This window comes from Typopeltis vanoorti, chromosome 23, assembly GCF_054136105.1.
Source record: "Typopeltis vanoorti isolate ZY-2024b chromosome 23, IOZ_Tvanoo_1.0, whole genome shotgun sequence".
Lineage (NCBI taxonomy): Eukaryota > Metazoa > Arthropoda > Arachnida > Uropygi > Thelyphonidae > Typopeltis > Typopeltis vanoorti.
Genome location: NC_143571.1, coordinates 77,779,024 through 77,796,450, shown reverse-complemented (window position 1 = coordinate 77,796,450; position 17,427 = coordinate 77,779,024). Strand labels below are relative to the sequence as shown.

The 17,427-nt window shown below is 35.4% G+C and overlaps 1 protein-coding gene across 2 annotated transcripts in view; it reads left to right on the top strand.

Moving 5' to 3' along the window:
* Window positions 1–17,427, top strand: part of Appl (amyloid-beta-like protein) — a 260,386-nt gene that overhangs the window by 219,279 nt on the left and 23,680 nt on the right. For both annotated transcript variants that reach the window (XM_090412642.1, XM_090412643.1), the window contains 2 exons: window positions 3,845–3,940; window positions 10,345–10,503. In XM_090412642.1, the coding sequence (XP_090268768.1) occupies window positions 3,845–3,940; window positions 10,345–10,503 (255 nt within the window). The remainder of the gene's footprint in view (window positions 1–3,844; window positions 3,941–10,344; window positions 10,504–17,427) is intronic.

The window sequence follows — 17,427 nt, the reverse complement described above, 5'->3', positions numbered from 1 at the left end:
TATGCAACAGTCTACTATGCTGTATTCTGTCAAAAGCCTTAGCAAAATCAAAAAAGCATTACAATGTATTCATTCCCCTTGTCTAGTTCACTGATAACATTGTTATAAGAATGTCAGCAAGTTGCTGAAACATGACTTTCCGTTAGTAAACCCATGTTGTTCATTGCAAAGTAGAGATTCACTGGCAGCCCGTTTCTGAATGCGACCCCTAACAAATTTTTCCAAAATCTTCATCACCACTCCTGAGATACTAATTGGTTGATAGTTGGATACATCAGTCTTAAGAGAGACATAGAGAGATTAAGAGACATTTACACCACCCTTGTGCAATGGAATTAACATACATTCCTTCCATTCCTGCAGAATCTTCCCTGTTCTGGGACTTGTATTAAACAGAAGAACAAGATACGTGCATGCAGGCACAACAAACAGTAAATGAGGAAGAAGCAGGAAGCTATTATTTCTCCTAAAGTCCTGATGGTGCGCCCTAGCAGGCAATGTTGGTATTCTTGGGCGATTGGGCTGAAGGTCTTCTGATGTAAGAAACAATCCAAACCTCAACAAATTTGGCTGCATGAGATTGCCTCAAATTTGGGAAACCTATATCAGAAGACCTTCAGCCCAATCGCCCAAGAATCAGAAGACCTTCAGCCCAATCGCCCAAGAATCAGAAGACCTTCAGCCCAATCGCCCAAGAATCAGAAGACCTTCAGCCCAATCGCCCAAGAATACCAACATTGCCCGCTAGGGGGGCACCATCAGGACTTTAGGAGAAATAATAGCTTCCTGCTTCTTCCTCATTTACTGTTTGTTGTGCCTGCGTGCACGTGTCTTGTTCTTAAGTTTCTTGAAAATGGCAACGTGACGTTGCCAAAATATTGAAGTATATTAAAATTTATTTTAATGTATATCCTAGTTGACATTGTAATTTCCTTAAATTACTTAGTAAAAAATATTAAACAGACTGGTCAAAGGAATAAGCCAGTTCAGCTGAACACTCTTTTAGCACACGTACTGATATCCTATCAGTTGCTATTGCTGAATTCTTATTCAATTTGTGCAACAGCTCTAATACCTCTTCGTTATACACCAGCATTTCTTCATCCAGTGAAGAGGTAGCAGTGAGCTCAACGTTGCATAGCTTATATCCATGTTGATAACTTTTAAGAAAATGGGCCACTCATTAGCTGAACAACCTCTTCTGCATCTGTAACCCTCATGCCATCTGGATTTAGAAGAGTTATTCTTTCTTTTACTTGCAGCATATTGGTAGAATTCTTGTGGGTTGTTTTTAGTATGCAGAGCCAGTTTCTTTTCATACTCAGACTTTGCTTTCTGTACAACAGCTGTGATTATTCTAGCCTGATGCTTATAATGTTCATAACAGATGCCATTCTTATGCACACGGTATTCCTTCCACATTGTCCGTTTCTTACAAATCTCTTCCTTAATAAGATTACACATCTATTGGACTCCTACCCTATTTATTCTTAGAACTCTCAGGACACATTCTGATATTGCATCATTTATGTATTATTTAAATGCTTCCCATGCATTATCGATATTCTTTCCATCCAGCAACCGATCCTATTCCACTGAACTCAGTATACTCCTCATTTGGTCATAATTTCCTGCTTTGTAGTTCAGCGTGTAACCTTTTCTGAATGGAACATTCATAAACTTCTTAATCACTTCCCAAGTGAGTACTGCATGATCACTATCACCAAATGGAGGCAGAATAGTTACATCTTTAACTGAAACGCCCTCTGACACTATAATCAAATCTAACACTCTTTGCCCTTGAGTTCCTTCTGTCACATGCTGCTTGAAGAAGTTTTCCCTCAGCAGCTCAATAAATGCATTTTCATTCTTCTCATGAGATTGTACTGCTACCCAATCAATATTTGGATAATTAAAGTCTCCCATTATGGTTATTCTTTTTGTCCTTATCTTTTCTATTTGGTGATGCTTTTCTTCATCACTAGCAACTGATCCACAGGTCTGTAATAACACCCCACTATGTAATTGATCTTGTTAGATTTCACCTCACACCAGATGGCTTCAAACTCACTGCCACATGAAATATTGTTAGGAGTAGTACTACAATCATAGGTCTCAACTCTAACTGGATTCAAGTCATTCGATATCATTAGCTGCACACCCCTCCTCTCCTATCCTTCCTAAAAATATTGTACCCTTGACACTCAATACCAGTTAGTAGGTCTGATTCTGATAGCCAGGTCTCACTAATACCTACAATCTGAGGTCGCAGCATATTGACTAAGGCAACAAACTCTACCCCTTTGTTTCTGATACTCCTAGCATTCATGTACAGACATAATAATCTACCTGTTTGTTCTTTTGTATAATCTTGTTTGTAGTCTGCCTGACACATTTGGATAACTTGCAGATCTCCATTTTTCTTTAATGCTTTATACATGTGGTCATCTTTGCACACGTTTGACAGGTCCGACCTGGACGAAAATAAAGCCGAAATCGTTGTCTCCTCGTCATCACTTCCATAACAAAGCCCATTCCCGTCATTAGCACAGTTATATAACATTGTCGCTCTTACACTCACATTCATTCACACCATTCCTCCTTTTATAATTTAGTTTCCCTGACTCTCTCTGTTAGGCCTCATACCAGTTATTAGTTTTTCTAGACTCCTGATACCAAACACATTCAGATGTAGGCTGTCCCTGAAAAGAATATGACAAATTGACAAGCCTTGCTCATGAGATCTAAAGGAAACAATCCTGTCATATTTATTTTCAGTTTTTCCCTCATTCTGTGATGGAGGAAAAGAAATAATTGCATGCACTAAAAAGTAGAAAAATTATGTATGTGTGTGTGCACTACAGGTTATTATCCTAATTAAGGTGTTTACTTATTTCTTATATATAAATATAGTAAGGATAAGAATATAAAAATAAGTATAAATTACAGTTTATACAGTAATCTATTGTTTATCCAACCCAGTGGCGCACCCAGAGGGGGGGGGGGGAAATGTGCCCGGGCACCCCCCAAAGAAAAGGAAAAAACACTAGAAAAATTTCCAAAAATCTTTTCTTAATTAAAATTCATTTTTTTTTATTTATGTTGTGTGCTACTTATGAATTAGCGATCACTGCAGATGCTCAGTTATAGGTCGTATGCGATATGTAGTGTGTATTCGCAAAACGTCTACTCAACTCCTCCCCCCAAAGATTCAATCCTGAGTGCGCCACTGATCCAACCCATCAATTATCAGAAGAGCAAGTTTTGATAATTGAAGGGGCAGATAATTGAAATACAATTACATGGTGCTCTATTGGAGGTCACCTTTCGTTGTGGTATTGGGTTTTATCCTGCTCAAAAGTAAATGGTGATCCTTTTTGATTTTAAATTATCTGTACACTCTTGTATCCTGAACAAGTGGGATGATATTGTTGTCAACAGTAACACCATCAGTGAGACTTTTCCTGCATCTTCTATCCATGTGAATTTGTGCATATCTTTGTTGGAATATTTATATATGATTGTAATTGTTAGCAATTACAATCATATATAAAAACATTTATATATAAATAACTGCAATTTCATTATAAAAGTTTTAGGACATACGTATATACAATTGTTTCATAATAGATTGAAAATAAAAATTTTATAGTTATTATTAATAATACAAATTTATTAAAAACTTTATTGGAGTATATGAAGATTAAACTCAAGAGAAAGAAGATATAAAGTAAAATAGAAGAGAATATATAACTGGATAGTAAATTGCTTCTGACTTTTTAATGCCATGGTTTCAATGAACAGTATGTTCTTATCCTCCCCCTCCCTTTTTTTTTATGCATAGGTTATGAAAGAATGGAGCGAACTAGAGGAACGTTATCAGGACATGAAAATGAAAGATCCCAAAGGAGCAGAGGACTTCAAAAAGAAAATGAGTGTGGTAAGTTTTGCTATATAATTAGTTCGCGTCATTGTTATATACACTCATGAGCCAAAACAATTATGACCACCTACCTAGTAGCATGTTGGGCTTCCTTTGGCCAAGATAACTGCTTGCACTGGGTGTCATTTATTTCACTTTACTGTCCTGGGGTATTCCAGACTAGATAGATAGAATAACATCCAGAAAGTTAGTTACCAAGTGAGACTCTATCTTCATGGATAGATGCTGCATTTCATTGTTTGATGGGTTTCAAATCTGGAGAATCAGATAGCCAAGGGAGAACATGAAATTCTTGGATATGCTCTCCAAACTATGTTTACTTGTGAGCCATATGACACAGGCATTGTTTTACTGGAAGAGTCCAAATCCTGTAGGCCACACTGTCACCATGTAGAGCAATATCTGATCAAAACAATTCTCTAGTTAAGAAATAGTAGTCAAGGGGTGTTTAATATGGATGAGAACAATTCCCACACCAAAATATTGCCATCACTGTTTCCAGCCAATTATGCAGTCTGGTTGGCTGGAAACAGGCTCATGAATATATGATTCCATAACTTTACTGACTCATCAAGAGCTGGCCTGGTTGGCCAAGTGGTTAATGTACCTGATCTCTGACCAACAGGTCGTGGGTTCGAATCTTGCTGCAGGCATGAATGTTTGTCATTGTGTTACCTTGTGTATACTGCTATAACCTTTGATATGTTGTAGTATGACCTTTGTTGTCCTTGCACTATTAAAACCATAAATCATCATCACTCATCAAGAATGACCTCACTAATCCTCTTCACTTCCATAAATGTCTTTGTTTTTATTATGCCTTCCCTTGCAAAAATCTGCAGTTGCCATATACAAATTCCATCTTCTTTTTAATGTTTCTAAATTCGAAATTGCAAATTCCATATTCTTTTCAGTCTTATATATATACTTCATTCAAGTCCATATTTTTCATGCATCTCAAACTCTGTAATCCATATATGCAATATATATGGGTGCTGTGTAGAACATAATCTTAATATACAGATATCTTTTTAAAGGTAACCCTTATAAGCTTTATCAGAGAGGACTCTCCCAGTGCTTATGCTTTATGTAGGATTCAAACTCGCACACTCTTGTTGGACACATGTGGGTTTTAGTTTTACTCTCTTCTCTAAATTTTTCCCAAATATTTCTGTATGTCTGGAATTCATTTTCTAATCTGCTGTTTAGGTCTCTAACAAGAACCTTTTCTTTTTTCTTTAAAGCAGCTGTCCTTACTTGCAAAATATTTCTATTTTTGAATGGTTTTGTTTTGTGAGTCTTTTTACAAGCACATTGTTTAAAACATGTTTTTACATGACAACGATGCAAACAAGAACAATTCCAGCCAAGGCATCCTTGTTTAAACAGTTTAATATGATGGATTTTGTGTTCTTGATATCCTCATTATGAAAGGTGAATGGATTATGGGATGAAAGCGAGAGCAGAGAGAAGGTGTGTCAGAAATGCTTCATGAGCAAGTGCCTTAAATGTGAGACATGTTGAAAGTGGAGGAATGAAGTAGCAAATGTTAATGATGTAAGGTATGAAAATTAATGTTGCATAGAATGTAGTTGATAGTAGATGAAATATGAATGAGAGTATGCAACAGGTGATAGAAGGTAAAATGTGAGCTTGAGCAACTTGAAAAACATTTAATGTATGGCTAAATGTTTCTCTTTGCACCTGGAAGAAGATTAAGAGTTGATTGTTTCAGCAGGATTTGAAAGGCAAGAAATTACAACGAGAAAGGATATGAAAAATTTGGTGGAAGAAGTGAAAAGAAAAGAGATAGAGTAAAGATTGCTACTCCTGATAATTCTACCTAACTTTGTATCATTGGCAAACATTTGAAGATCCCCAGTCAATCTACATGAAATATCATTAACAAATAAGTTAAACAATAGAGGCCCAAGAACAGAATCCTGAGGCATGCCACTGGTCACCTTCCTTTTCTGAGACACTGCTCCATGACACACAACTTGCTGGTATTTCAGAAAGATAATTTCCAATCCATCTAACCAATATACTATCTATTCCTATCCTCTGCAGCTTCTGATAATATATCAAATGCTTTTGCAAAGTCCAATAATATCACTGCATATGATTCTCCCTTATCCAACACATTCATCATCTTATCATAAAACATAAGCAGATTGCTAATACAAGACCTGCTCTTCACAAACCCATGCTGACCATCATAGAGAATCTTATATCCATCAACCCAATCCTGTATTCTATTTCTAATCAGAAACTTCTGTTTTCAAGCCATGCTTGTGGAGAGGTATTATTTTGCCTTGTTTCCACACCTTAGAAACTTTACCCACAACAAGACTCTCATTAAATAACCAGGTCAAGAGCATGGCTAACTCTTTTGCACATTCTTTAAAAATATGTGGTGATATGTTATCCATTCCCACATCCAAGCAACACTTGATACACCTCTGATTCTTTCACCTTTAATTCTCTTAATACATTTCCTCCCTTCTACATGTCACACAGCATCATTCACACCACTATGATATACACTGATGAAGTGTTCATTAAATAATTCCACTGTCATTTGCCATGGTTACTCTGCTACCATAACTATCCACCAGTGTGAGCATACCATAATTATTATTATTCCTCTTGATTTTCACATAGCAGAAAAATTTCCTTGGATTAGCTTGAACCTGCTTGGCCAATCTCCTCTCATATTCTACTTTTTATTGTTTAAGCATGCTTGTCACTTTCCTGGCCTGCAGTTTATATTCTTCATGCATGTGTTCACTGCATACTGTCTTGTACCTCTTCCATAACTTCTTTTGTAACACTGCTCGCTTGATTTTGCTGTTCATCCATCTCACTCCTACTCTATTCGCTTAACTCTCAGTATGCATCATACGAGAACTCAGTATGCAATTATGCATTGCTTGTGTTAGATACTGCCTTATCATTTCCAACGCACCATCAACATCTTTTCTACGTACACATATGTCTGCCATTTGTACATGATGCAAGTTTCCTGCTTTTGATATTTTTGGGAAATCAATTTTCAATGTGGTAATAATTAGTTTGTAGTTATTAGTATAAACAGAAAAGGGAGATGAAGATTTTGATGAAAACCACTTGTGATATGCTTGATTTGATTCTTCTCTAGTACAGCCTTAGCACACTTGGAGAACTAAGATGATGATGAGAATTTAAAGTGCAATTGGGATTTCCATACCAATAAGAATTGCATTCAGTGGAAATGCTTAGATTAAAAATCACAAAGATACCCATTTGTCATTCTTAGAATGCTAGACAAATGTGGATGAGAGTGGCTGTGTGAGTATGACTGTGAGAGAAGAAATCAGCACAGATTGTTGGAATTGCCTCGAGGACAAACAGGGAAAACAACAGCCAAGTATATTTATATCATCAGAGCTGATGATTTCTGCTTTGTTCACTAATTTTTTTTTAAATATAGGGAAGTTGCTAGAAGTTAGACCTTTTTTTAGTATCATCATCAGATATGAACATCTTTTCTAACCTCAATAAATATGGCTGCATTAATCTAAGACTGCATTTAGCTTTTCTCTGACCCCTACAGGACATGGTTCCTTTTCAGTTACAATTTGAACTGTTTCTGCAACAACCTAGTTGAGAGCTGTTATGTTCTAATATTTTGCTGGTTTGAAAACCAGCAGTATATCAACAACTCAATAAATAATATTTTGTTTCTCTGGCATTATTTACACTATGATGCACAGCTATGAATTTGCTCCTCCTCCTTCCTTCTTGAAAGGAAATGTGGTACCTACATGTGCATTTTGATATACTAGTTTAATGTTCCCTAGATGATATCAGTTTGACTTTGATAAAGTACAGTGGGCGATCGGTTAATGAACAGTTTGGACTGCGAACAAATTGGACAACGAACACTTTCATGAAAGATTTTTATGTTCGGACAACAAACACATGTTCGGATAATGAACACCTCACAGAACAAACACAAGAAGAAGCGATGCTGTGTGTAAGATTTGTAGAACTGTATTTTACTGCCATCTATGAACGGTTTCTGGAAAGAGACTTTGACAGTTGTATACATGTGCTAGTTGATTTCTGTTCTCTGAATTTTTGTAAGTGCTTTTCTGAACTTTTTATTTAAAAAAAAAAAAAAAACTGATAATATTATGGGGCCTAAAAGAGTGGAGTGTCAAGAACTGTGCTCACCATAGAAACCAAGCAAGAGATAATAGCCAAGGTAGAGAGTGGGCAGAAGATGTCTGATGTTGCTAGGTAATATGGCTTGAACAGGTCTACAGTAGGCACAATCTTAGCTAAAAAAGATATAATCAAGAAGACTCAAGCAGTTAAAGGAGTAACGAAAATCACATCTGAGAAACAAAGATGTGCCATCCATGAAAAAATGGAGAGATTGCTTTTAGTTTGGATAAAAGAAAGGGAAATGAAAAGAAATGTAACTAGTATGACTATCATTCAAGAGAAGGCTAGAGAAATTTTCGAAGAACTGAAGAAACAAAGTCCACGTTCGTCACATGAGGAGATAGAATTCAAGGCTACCACTGGATGGTTTGCAAAGTTTAGAAGGAGATCTGGCATTAAACATGTGGTAATGCATGGTGAGTCTGCTAGTGTAGATAAAGAAGCTGAGAAGTTCTGTCTCAAATTTCAAAAATTCATTAAAAAAGAAGGATATTGTCCAATGCCGACATCTGCTATTAAAGATCTTTTGAAGAAGTGGGAGGATTCTAAGAACAACGATCTTAGACTGGCACCGAAACCAGGTTGAGGTCAATAGGCTTGGGGATCTCTACAACGACAATGCTATTAATCACTTCCGAAAAATCCCGAAGAAGAGAGAAAAGCAATTGACATTGGACAGATTCTTTAACGCCCCACAAACAGGAAAAAAAAAAAAACATGACTGATGAAAATGCAAGACTGTGTATGTATGTATTATTGTTATTATATTATAAATAAACATAGTAAGAAATTATATAATTATTATTATTATTTTTTTTTTTGGGTCTCCAGAACGAATTAATCAAATTCCCATAAAAATCTATGGTAAATCGATGATTGGTTAACGAACAATTTGGGTAGTGAACATTGTCTTTGAACGGATTATGTTCGTTAACCGATCATCCTCTGTACTAGAAATAGTAATTTACTTTTTTGGTAACGACACTGTCATCTGCTTCCTAAAATACCAACATTCAGTCATGGACAAAATTTCAAAGTTATGTGTCAACAAGGGATTAAAATTGCCTTCTTCCCACTCAAGATTTAAGTTTTTTTAAGTCTCCATATCCTCCCCATCTGCCACTTATAAACGTGGTGTTTACAAGATCATCTGTACTTGTGATTTGTTCTGTCACCTAGGACAGACAGGAAGGTCAGTAGAGATATGCATTTTAAGGATATAAAGAAAAAAAAAAAAAGAAAGAAAACAAATCAGGATTGCCAGTACAACAGAATCCAAACATGTGGTAATGTGGCAATGAACTGAGATGATCTATGTAGATTCCAATTTCTACCCCTGAGCTTCTATCCCAAAACAGTTGTATAAAATGTTAAAATATCCACAAACAAGCCTGGACTTCTCTCATAAAACATCTAATGCATGTAGACACCAATAGTGTGCATAACACAACTAACCATCATGTTACTACATAGCACAGATGTACATTCTATTGTTAGTCTTTTTTTTTTTAAATATTTAGCATTGTGATTGTTATAGTTAAGTGTTAAATAAAATATTTTTACTACCAGTTTGTTTTATGTGGTTTACTGGTATTATATTAGATCTCTTACCATGGAAATCTTCAAAATAAAATGGGTTATAACTTATGTTTATTTGATATTACTGTTAAAAATGGAAAATATACATTATATAAAAGTGGTGTACAGCCACCTCTCATAATCTCAAACTAGAGTCCATTGTAGCAAAAGGTTTGCTGTAGTACATTTCTTTGTCAGTGCTATGAGGAATAAAGCAACAATTTTTCAAATTATAGTGAGTTTGTTTTAATAGCATTTGCTATGATTAATCCACTGTATTTAATAAAGCTGATATTTCACTAACCTTATTAGTTACCATCAGAAAGAGCAAAACATCAATGGAACAAAAGGCTCAAGATGCATAATCTAATGATTGCATCTGAAACTGCATACATAATTATAGTATTAATATTACACTAAAATAAATTACATCTAAATTTATATGGTTTGTATATTGCATGTTTTGATTACTAGTGTTATGTTTTGCCATTAGTATACATTGCATACACATGACAATTTTGGAAGTGCAACTTGCAGTCATTCTTTCTCTCTCTCTTTAAAGGAACTAAATGTAAGGTTAAAAGAATTTTCTTATTTTTCATTCTATGTAGAGATTTCAAAAAACTGTAGAGGCATTAGAAGAAGAGGGAGCTGCAGAAAAAAGACAACTTGCATCCATGCATCAACAACGTGTAAATAGTATCATCAACATGCGTAAAAAAGGAGCTATGGATTGCTATACAGCTGCCCTTGATCAAAATCCACCAAAGGTATTATCATATTACTTATGGGTCATTTCATGTGAAAGGACATAGTAGCCAAATAACCAATTATTTGGTTACCCTATCCTTTAGATGAAAAATAAAAATAAATGAAATAAATAATTTTTTCTTTCTTGGCATCTTATTAATTATGAGGATCATTTTTATTCAGTGGATCAACAGAATTTTTACAATTTTAGAGGATTTTAAAATTAATCGCAGCTTGTTTCCAGATTCCGATTTTGTATTGCCATTATTAAGTTGTGCTCTTTTTTCATTCCTTACTCAAATTTTCAGATAAACTTTTATCAAGATGGTGGCTACCTGCTTTTGACTGTTCTGAGTGTTCTTTTTCCCCATTTTCTGTTGTATCCTGTAAGCCCTTGGTTAAATCTGCAAGTCTGATTTTTTGTTTCATTTATGAATGTAATAAAATGTGCACACAAAATCATCTTGATTTAAGTGTTTCTTTTTTGAAAAGCATTACTTCAAAGTTTGCAAAAATTTAAAGATAGCTGACTTTGAAGCACAAAAAAAGTTAAGTGTGGGCTCTTTAAAAATTTGAAATTATTAGTGGCTATAAAGCAAAATTAGTCCCATTCTGTTGTTTTCAGCCTAGACAGCCTTTGAAAATTAAGAAAAACCACAATTTTGGTTGCATCCTTCATCATATTTTGTACATCTGCTTATCAAGACAATTTGCACTTTTTTTAGGATCATAAGTAGTGTGCCATGTGACAATAGCAAATGGGAAAGTAACTCATAAATGAATGAATGCTTAAAAAGAAAATTAACAGTTATGTACAAGTATATAAAATATTGACTAAAACTGGAAAGTTCACTGTCGACAATACAAAATTACATTGCCCACATAGCTAACTTACTAGTATAAGTTAAATTTGTATTTTTTAGCATTTTATTTTGCTTTTGCATTAATGCTGGTAACATGTAATTTGATTACTTCACACCATTCTGGAGCTCTAAAAAATTCTGTCTTAATAAGTGGATGTACTAAATATGCTGAAAAAAACATGCAACAAAAAAAAAATGGTTTTCTTTTCATTGTCAAAAGTTGCTTTTTAGGCTGAAGAGGAGAAAATAACAGAATAGCTACTGTGAAGAGTATCTTATAAAAAAATTTCAAATTTTTATTCCCCCCCCCCAACTTTTTTGGGGCTTCAAAATCAGCCATTTTTAATTTTTTTGCAGATGTTGAGAAACACTTAGAAGAAACATGTAACGCAGACCTTTTCGCATCAGATTATTTTTCCTCCAACTCTTGCATAAACAACCAAGAAAGAACTCTTCCCACCATTTCACAAATTATCCATGGTATGCATCTTCTGAAATTTCACCAGAAGGACATCAGAAAAATCATCAAGGCCAGGAGACTTTAAAAAAGTCTCCTGGCCTTGATGTTTTCCTCCAGTTGTACTAAAAGCTTATGCTCCCGAACTCACATCTGTCCTGCATTGTCTCTTCAAATTGTCACACTCATCTGGCATCTATTCCACAACCTGGAAGCTCTTGTCCATCCTATTCCTCCCCCAAAAAAGATAAGTCAGCCATCAAACTATCACATCCCCATTGCTTGACTCGGTACTCTCAAAAATAATTGTGCAGGTCATCAATAGCCGGCTGCTTTACTACTTGGAGATCCAGTGATTACTTAATGATCATCAAAATGAATCCTGCAATTCTCATTCTACAGCAGACTGCCCCCCCCCCTTGCTAACTTCACCCACCTTTGGATGCAAGCCATGGAAAAGTTCGGAGAATCTCAAGTGGTCACTCCATATTTCCAAGGCATTTTCTCAAGTCTGGCATCATAGCCTGCTTACCAAGCTGCCATCCTATTATATTCCTCCCTCCCTTTGGGAATGAATTGCCTCCTTGGCCATTCACTGCAGATTATGGTAGATTGTTTTTTTTCATCAGATTTCTCAGTTAATGCTGGTACCCCCAGGGGTTAGTACTGTCAGCAGTGCTCTTTCTCCTATACGTTAAATGATCTTCTCTCCATGACATCCATTCCTATTCATAGTTTTGCTAACAACACTACTCTCCATTCCTCTTTTCATTTTCAAAACCTTGTATTGCTCAGGTAACTCATGCTTCAAGATATTCTTTAACCAATCTCCTAAACACAGATCTCCTTTCCATTCTCAAGTGGAACGAGGATAACCTGGTATATTTTAATGCCACCAAAATGCAGTTCTGTCTCATTTCTAGAAAGAAACACCATTCTGTTCTCTCTCCCCCTCATTTTTGACAATATTCCTCTCACCAACCAGGACCAAGGTTCTCTCTTTGGGTTGACTTTCACATCCAGTCTATCCTGGCATGAACACATCAAGCCCATAGCTTCTTCAGCCTTCACAAAAACTTGATATTCTTTTCTGTTCCAAACAGCACTTCTCTCCTGTTCAATGCCTGACATTTTATAAAGGCTTAAATCCACCCAATCTTAGAACACTGTTCCCACATTTGGGGTGATGTACCTAAAACTTCCTTTAGAATGTTTGATTGTATACAGAAGCGAGTAGTTTGCTTAATTGATGACCCCTCTTTCATCACCTCCCTCCAGTCACTTTCTCATTGATGTTCTGTTGATGCATTGCCTCTGCTGAAGATAATTTCATGGACACTGCTCATCTGAACTGGCCACTACAATCCCTTCACGTTCCTTTACTCTCATATATGAACACCAACAGCCGCCAGTCAACACCCATTTACAGTTCAACTCCAAACTCATTGAACCAACTTCTCATTCTCTGCTCCTTGAAACAGTCTTCCACAATGACTACAACCTTCAGTTTTCAAAAAGCACATCAACACATTCCTCTCTTCCATATCTAACCTACCCACACACAGCATTGTCATGTTATAGGACTTGGGACCTCTCTTGTGTGTGGAGCTGATATAAAAAATATATAGAGAGAAATAAAAAAAATCAATAAATATAAAGATACCAAGACATTATATACTTGGTTTAATCCTTTATCCAAGTGTAAGCAAACAAAGTTTGCACCTGAAGTATCTTCAGGACTGGAGCAACTCGTGGTAAAGGTGGTGTGACTTCACATCACTTGCCTTAGTATCCCATAATGCAAAGCACATCTCTTGGTACTTTTTGATAATTTCTTGGTATCTTTAATTTATATTATAACCAAGTGGAAAAACTTTCAACAAAAAAAAGGGTGATTTTGTGATACATATTCCACTACATGTATAAAATAAACACAACAAAGAAATCAAACTTGCAGATTCAGTCTAGTGCCTGCATGGTAAGAGTATAAAATGCGGAAAAGAGTACCTCAGAACAGCTGAAATAGGTGGTTGCTATCTTGAAAAAATTATGTTATCTGAAAATCAAGTAAGGAATCAAAATGTACATAACTTGATGCATTAAAATGGTAGTAAAAAAAAAAAAAAATTTGGACAATCTGGAAATAATAATTATCCTAAGACCTTCCCCATTAGACTTGCGACTTGCAGGCACAGGCATGGCTAACCCGGGGTCCCAGAGCTAAGTATGATCTATTTCAAAGCTTTTGGTCATACTTTTCTCTAACTCTTCCACTTCCTGCTTCTATCCTCATACTAACATTCTTCTTAATGAGGATTCTTTACTTTAAACTTTCTGTCTGTCTCTTTTCTTGCTTACTAACCTCAGGAGGAGGTCCTCCATTCTCCCTGAAGCTATTAGAGTACTCGAGGGCTAGGGGTGTTTCCTCCTCTTTCAACTAACCACTAATAGTTATAGTAGTGGGCAGCAGCGCTACTTGTATTAACCTCCTGTAGCATACATGTTACAATACTGCGATGTGGAAGGCAAGGGGAAACCACCACATTACATTCCCAAGTAAAAGCAGCAGTGGAAGTTAAAAATGAAATCAAGATTGGCGATGGAGCCTTCACTGAAGAAGTCATGCCTGGCAGGAGAAGTAACCGGGCTTCTCAGGTCGACAGCCAACGAAATCCTGGTACTTATTCAAAAATGAAGACAAAAAATAAGCTGAATATAGGAACATGGAATGCAAGAGCACTGCTAGAACCAGGTAAAATAGAAAATGTGAAAAAAGAAATGGAAAGACTTGAAATAGAGATTCTGGGCATTAACTGGGTAACCGGGTAACGTGGCCAGTAACCGGGCTTCTCAGGTCGACAGCCAACGAAATCTTGGTACTTATTCAAAAATGAAGACAAGAAATAAGCTGAATATAGGAACATGGAATGCAAGAGCACTGCTAGAACCAGGTAAAATAGAAAATGTGAAAAAAGAAATGGAAAGACTTGAAATAGACATTCTGGGCATTAGTGAGACGAGATGGGAGGGACAGGGTGATTTCTGGAGTGGAGAATTTCGGATAATATATTCAGGACAAAAGAAGGGCGAGTCAGGTGTTGCAGTAATGCTTCATAAAAAAGTTGGAAAGTTAATCACTACAATAATTAACTATAGTGACAGAATCATGGCGATAAGCATTCAAAATGAACCAGTAAACCTCAATATTATAATGGTCTACATGCCAACATCACAACATAGCGATGAAGAAATAGAAGAAATTTATGAACAAATAGAAGAAATCTGGAGCAGCTTTAAAGACAGAGACAATACAATAATAATGGGAGATTGGAATGCTATAGTCGGAGAAGAGAGCAATGATAATGTTTCAGGAAGATTTGGTCTTGGACGTAGGAATGAAAGAGGAAAGCAATTAATAGAATTTTGTACACAAAAACAGTTAGTTATAGCAAATACATTATTTCAAGCGCTAAAAAGAAGAAGATACACCTGGAAAACACCTGGGGATTCAAATAGATTATATATTGGTCAAGAAAAGATACAGAAACCAAATAAAAAATTGCAAAAGCTATCCAAGTGTCGACATTAGTAGTGACCATAACCTTGTCTTAATGAAAACAGAACTGAAACAGGAAACAAATCCAAAGATACAAACCAGAGGCAACTGATCATAACATTCCAGAAAACATAAATAGTCAGAATAATATTGAAAATCAATAGAATATGATTAAAGAGTTAATTACAAATTCATCAAAAACATTGAATAACAGATGAAATACTTGGCCTTATGGATGAAAGAAGAAAATATAAAAATGCTGTTAAAGAAGAAGATGTGGCCAAATACAAATATCTTAAAAATCAAATTACAAGAAAATGTAGACAAGCCAAAAAAGAATACCTGGAAGAACAGTGTAATAACATAGATGAATTATTTAAAAAAGAAAACATAGAGAAAGCCTATAAAGAAATTAACAAACTGACTTTCAAATTTAATAAGAACAGCAAAAACAATGCCATCAAAGATGAAAATGGAAAATTACTAATAGAATCTGAGGATATATTAATGGAATGGAAGAACTATCTTGAAAATCTCTATAATGGCGACGAACTTGATGTCGATATCAGCATAGAAAATCAAAATGAAGATAATCTAGGATCCCCAATAATGCGAGAAGAATTTGATAAAGCACTGTCCGAAATGAGTAATGGAAAAAGTCCAGGTGTAGACAATATTCCTATAGAACTGCTACAAAATCTAGGTGATGAGACAAAAACCTTACTCTATCAATTAATAGCCCACATCTATGATAGAGGAGAAATACCAAAGGAGTTTATGAAATCAACCATAATACCAATACCAAAAAAGAATAATGCAAACAAATGCAGCCAATTTAGAACAATAGCTTTAATCCCACATGTTAGCAAAATTCTGCTAAAAATTATTCAAAATAGAATTTATTCAAAAATAGATTGTCTATTGGATGAAGACCAATTTAGATTCAGAAAGAATAAAGGAACAAGAGAGGTAATACTCTGTTTAAGAACAATAATAGAGAGAAGATTAGACCTTAGTCAAAATACTTACATTTGCTTCCTTGATTTAGAGAAAGCGTTTGATAAAGTAAACCAGCAAATACTCCTAAATTGTCTAACTAATATCGGCATAGATTTGAGGGATAGGAAAATAATTTATCAAATTTACAAAAATCAAAATGGACGGATTAAAATCAATGATAAGGAGAAAATAATAAATATCAGGAGTGGATTAAGACAAGGATGTATACTTTCACCACTTTTATTTAATTTATATATTGAAAAGGCCATTCAGGAAACTAAAGATAAAATAAATAAAGATAAAAAGTGGCATAAAGATAAATGGTGAGCAAGTCGTGTGTATAAGATTTGCTGATGACATAGCCCTTGTAGCAGAAAACAGAAGAACGTTAAAAACAATGCTAGAATTACTAAATAATAACCTTGAAAAATATAAAATGAAAATCTACACAGATAAGACTAAAATCATTGTTACAGGCAAAATCCCTATCAATACAGAGCATATAGACATCAGCGGGGAACAAATAAAACAAGTGAAAAGTTTTAAATATTTAGGATGCCTAATAACAGAAGATGGCAGAACAAGAGAAGACATAAGATCAAGAATAAACAACAAAAAGTCTAATTCTCTAAGATGAAAAGCATTTTAACAGGAAACCTCAACCTACAATTGAAAAAAAAAATAGTAAAGACATTGATATGGAGCATTGCACTGTATGGATGTGAAACCTGGATTCTAGGCAGAGAAGATGTAAGAAGATTGGAGGCTTTTGAAATGTGGTGCTGGCGTCGCATGAACAAAATAAAATGGACAGAAAAAAAATCAAACCAACAAGTCCTGAGAGAGATAAACAAAACAAGAACTCTAATAAAATCGATCAAAATTAGAAGGGATAGGTGGTTTGGACATATACTTCGACATGATGGACTTATGAAAAGAATAACTGAAGGCAAAATAGAGGGGAAAAGAAGAAGAGGCAGACCAAGGAAAAGCTTTCTTGACCAAGTCAAAGGCAGCACGGGTTTGAGGAGTTACCAGGAGGTTAAGAAGAAAGCCAATGACAGAGCAG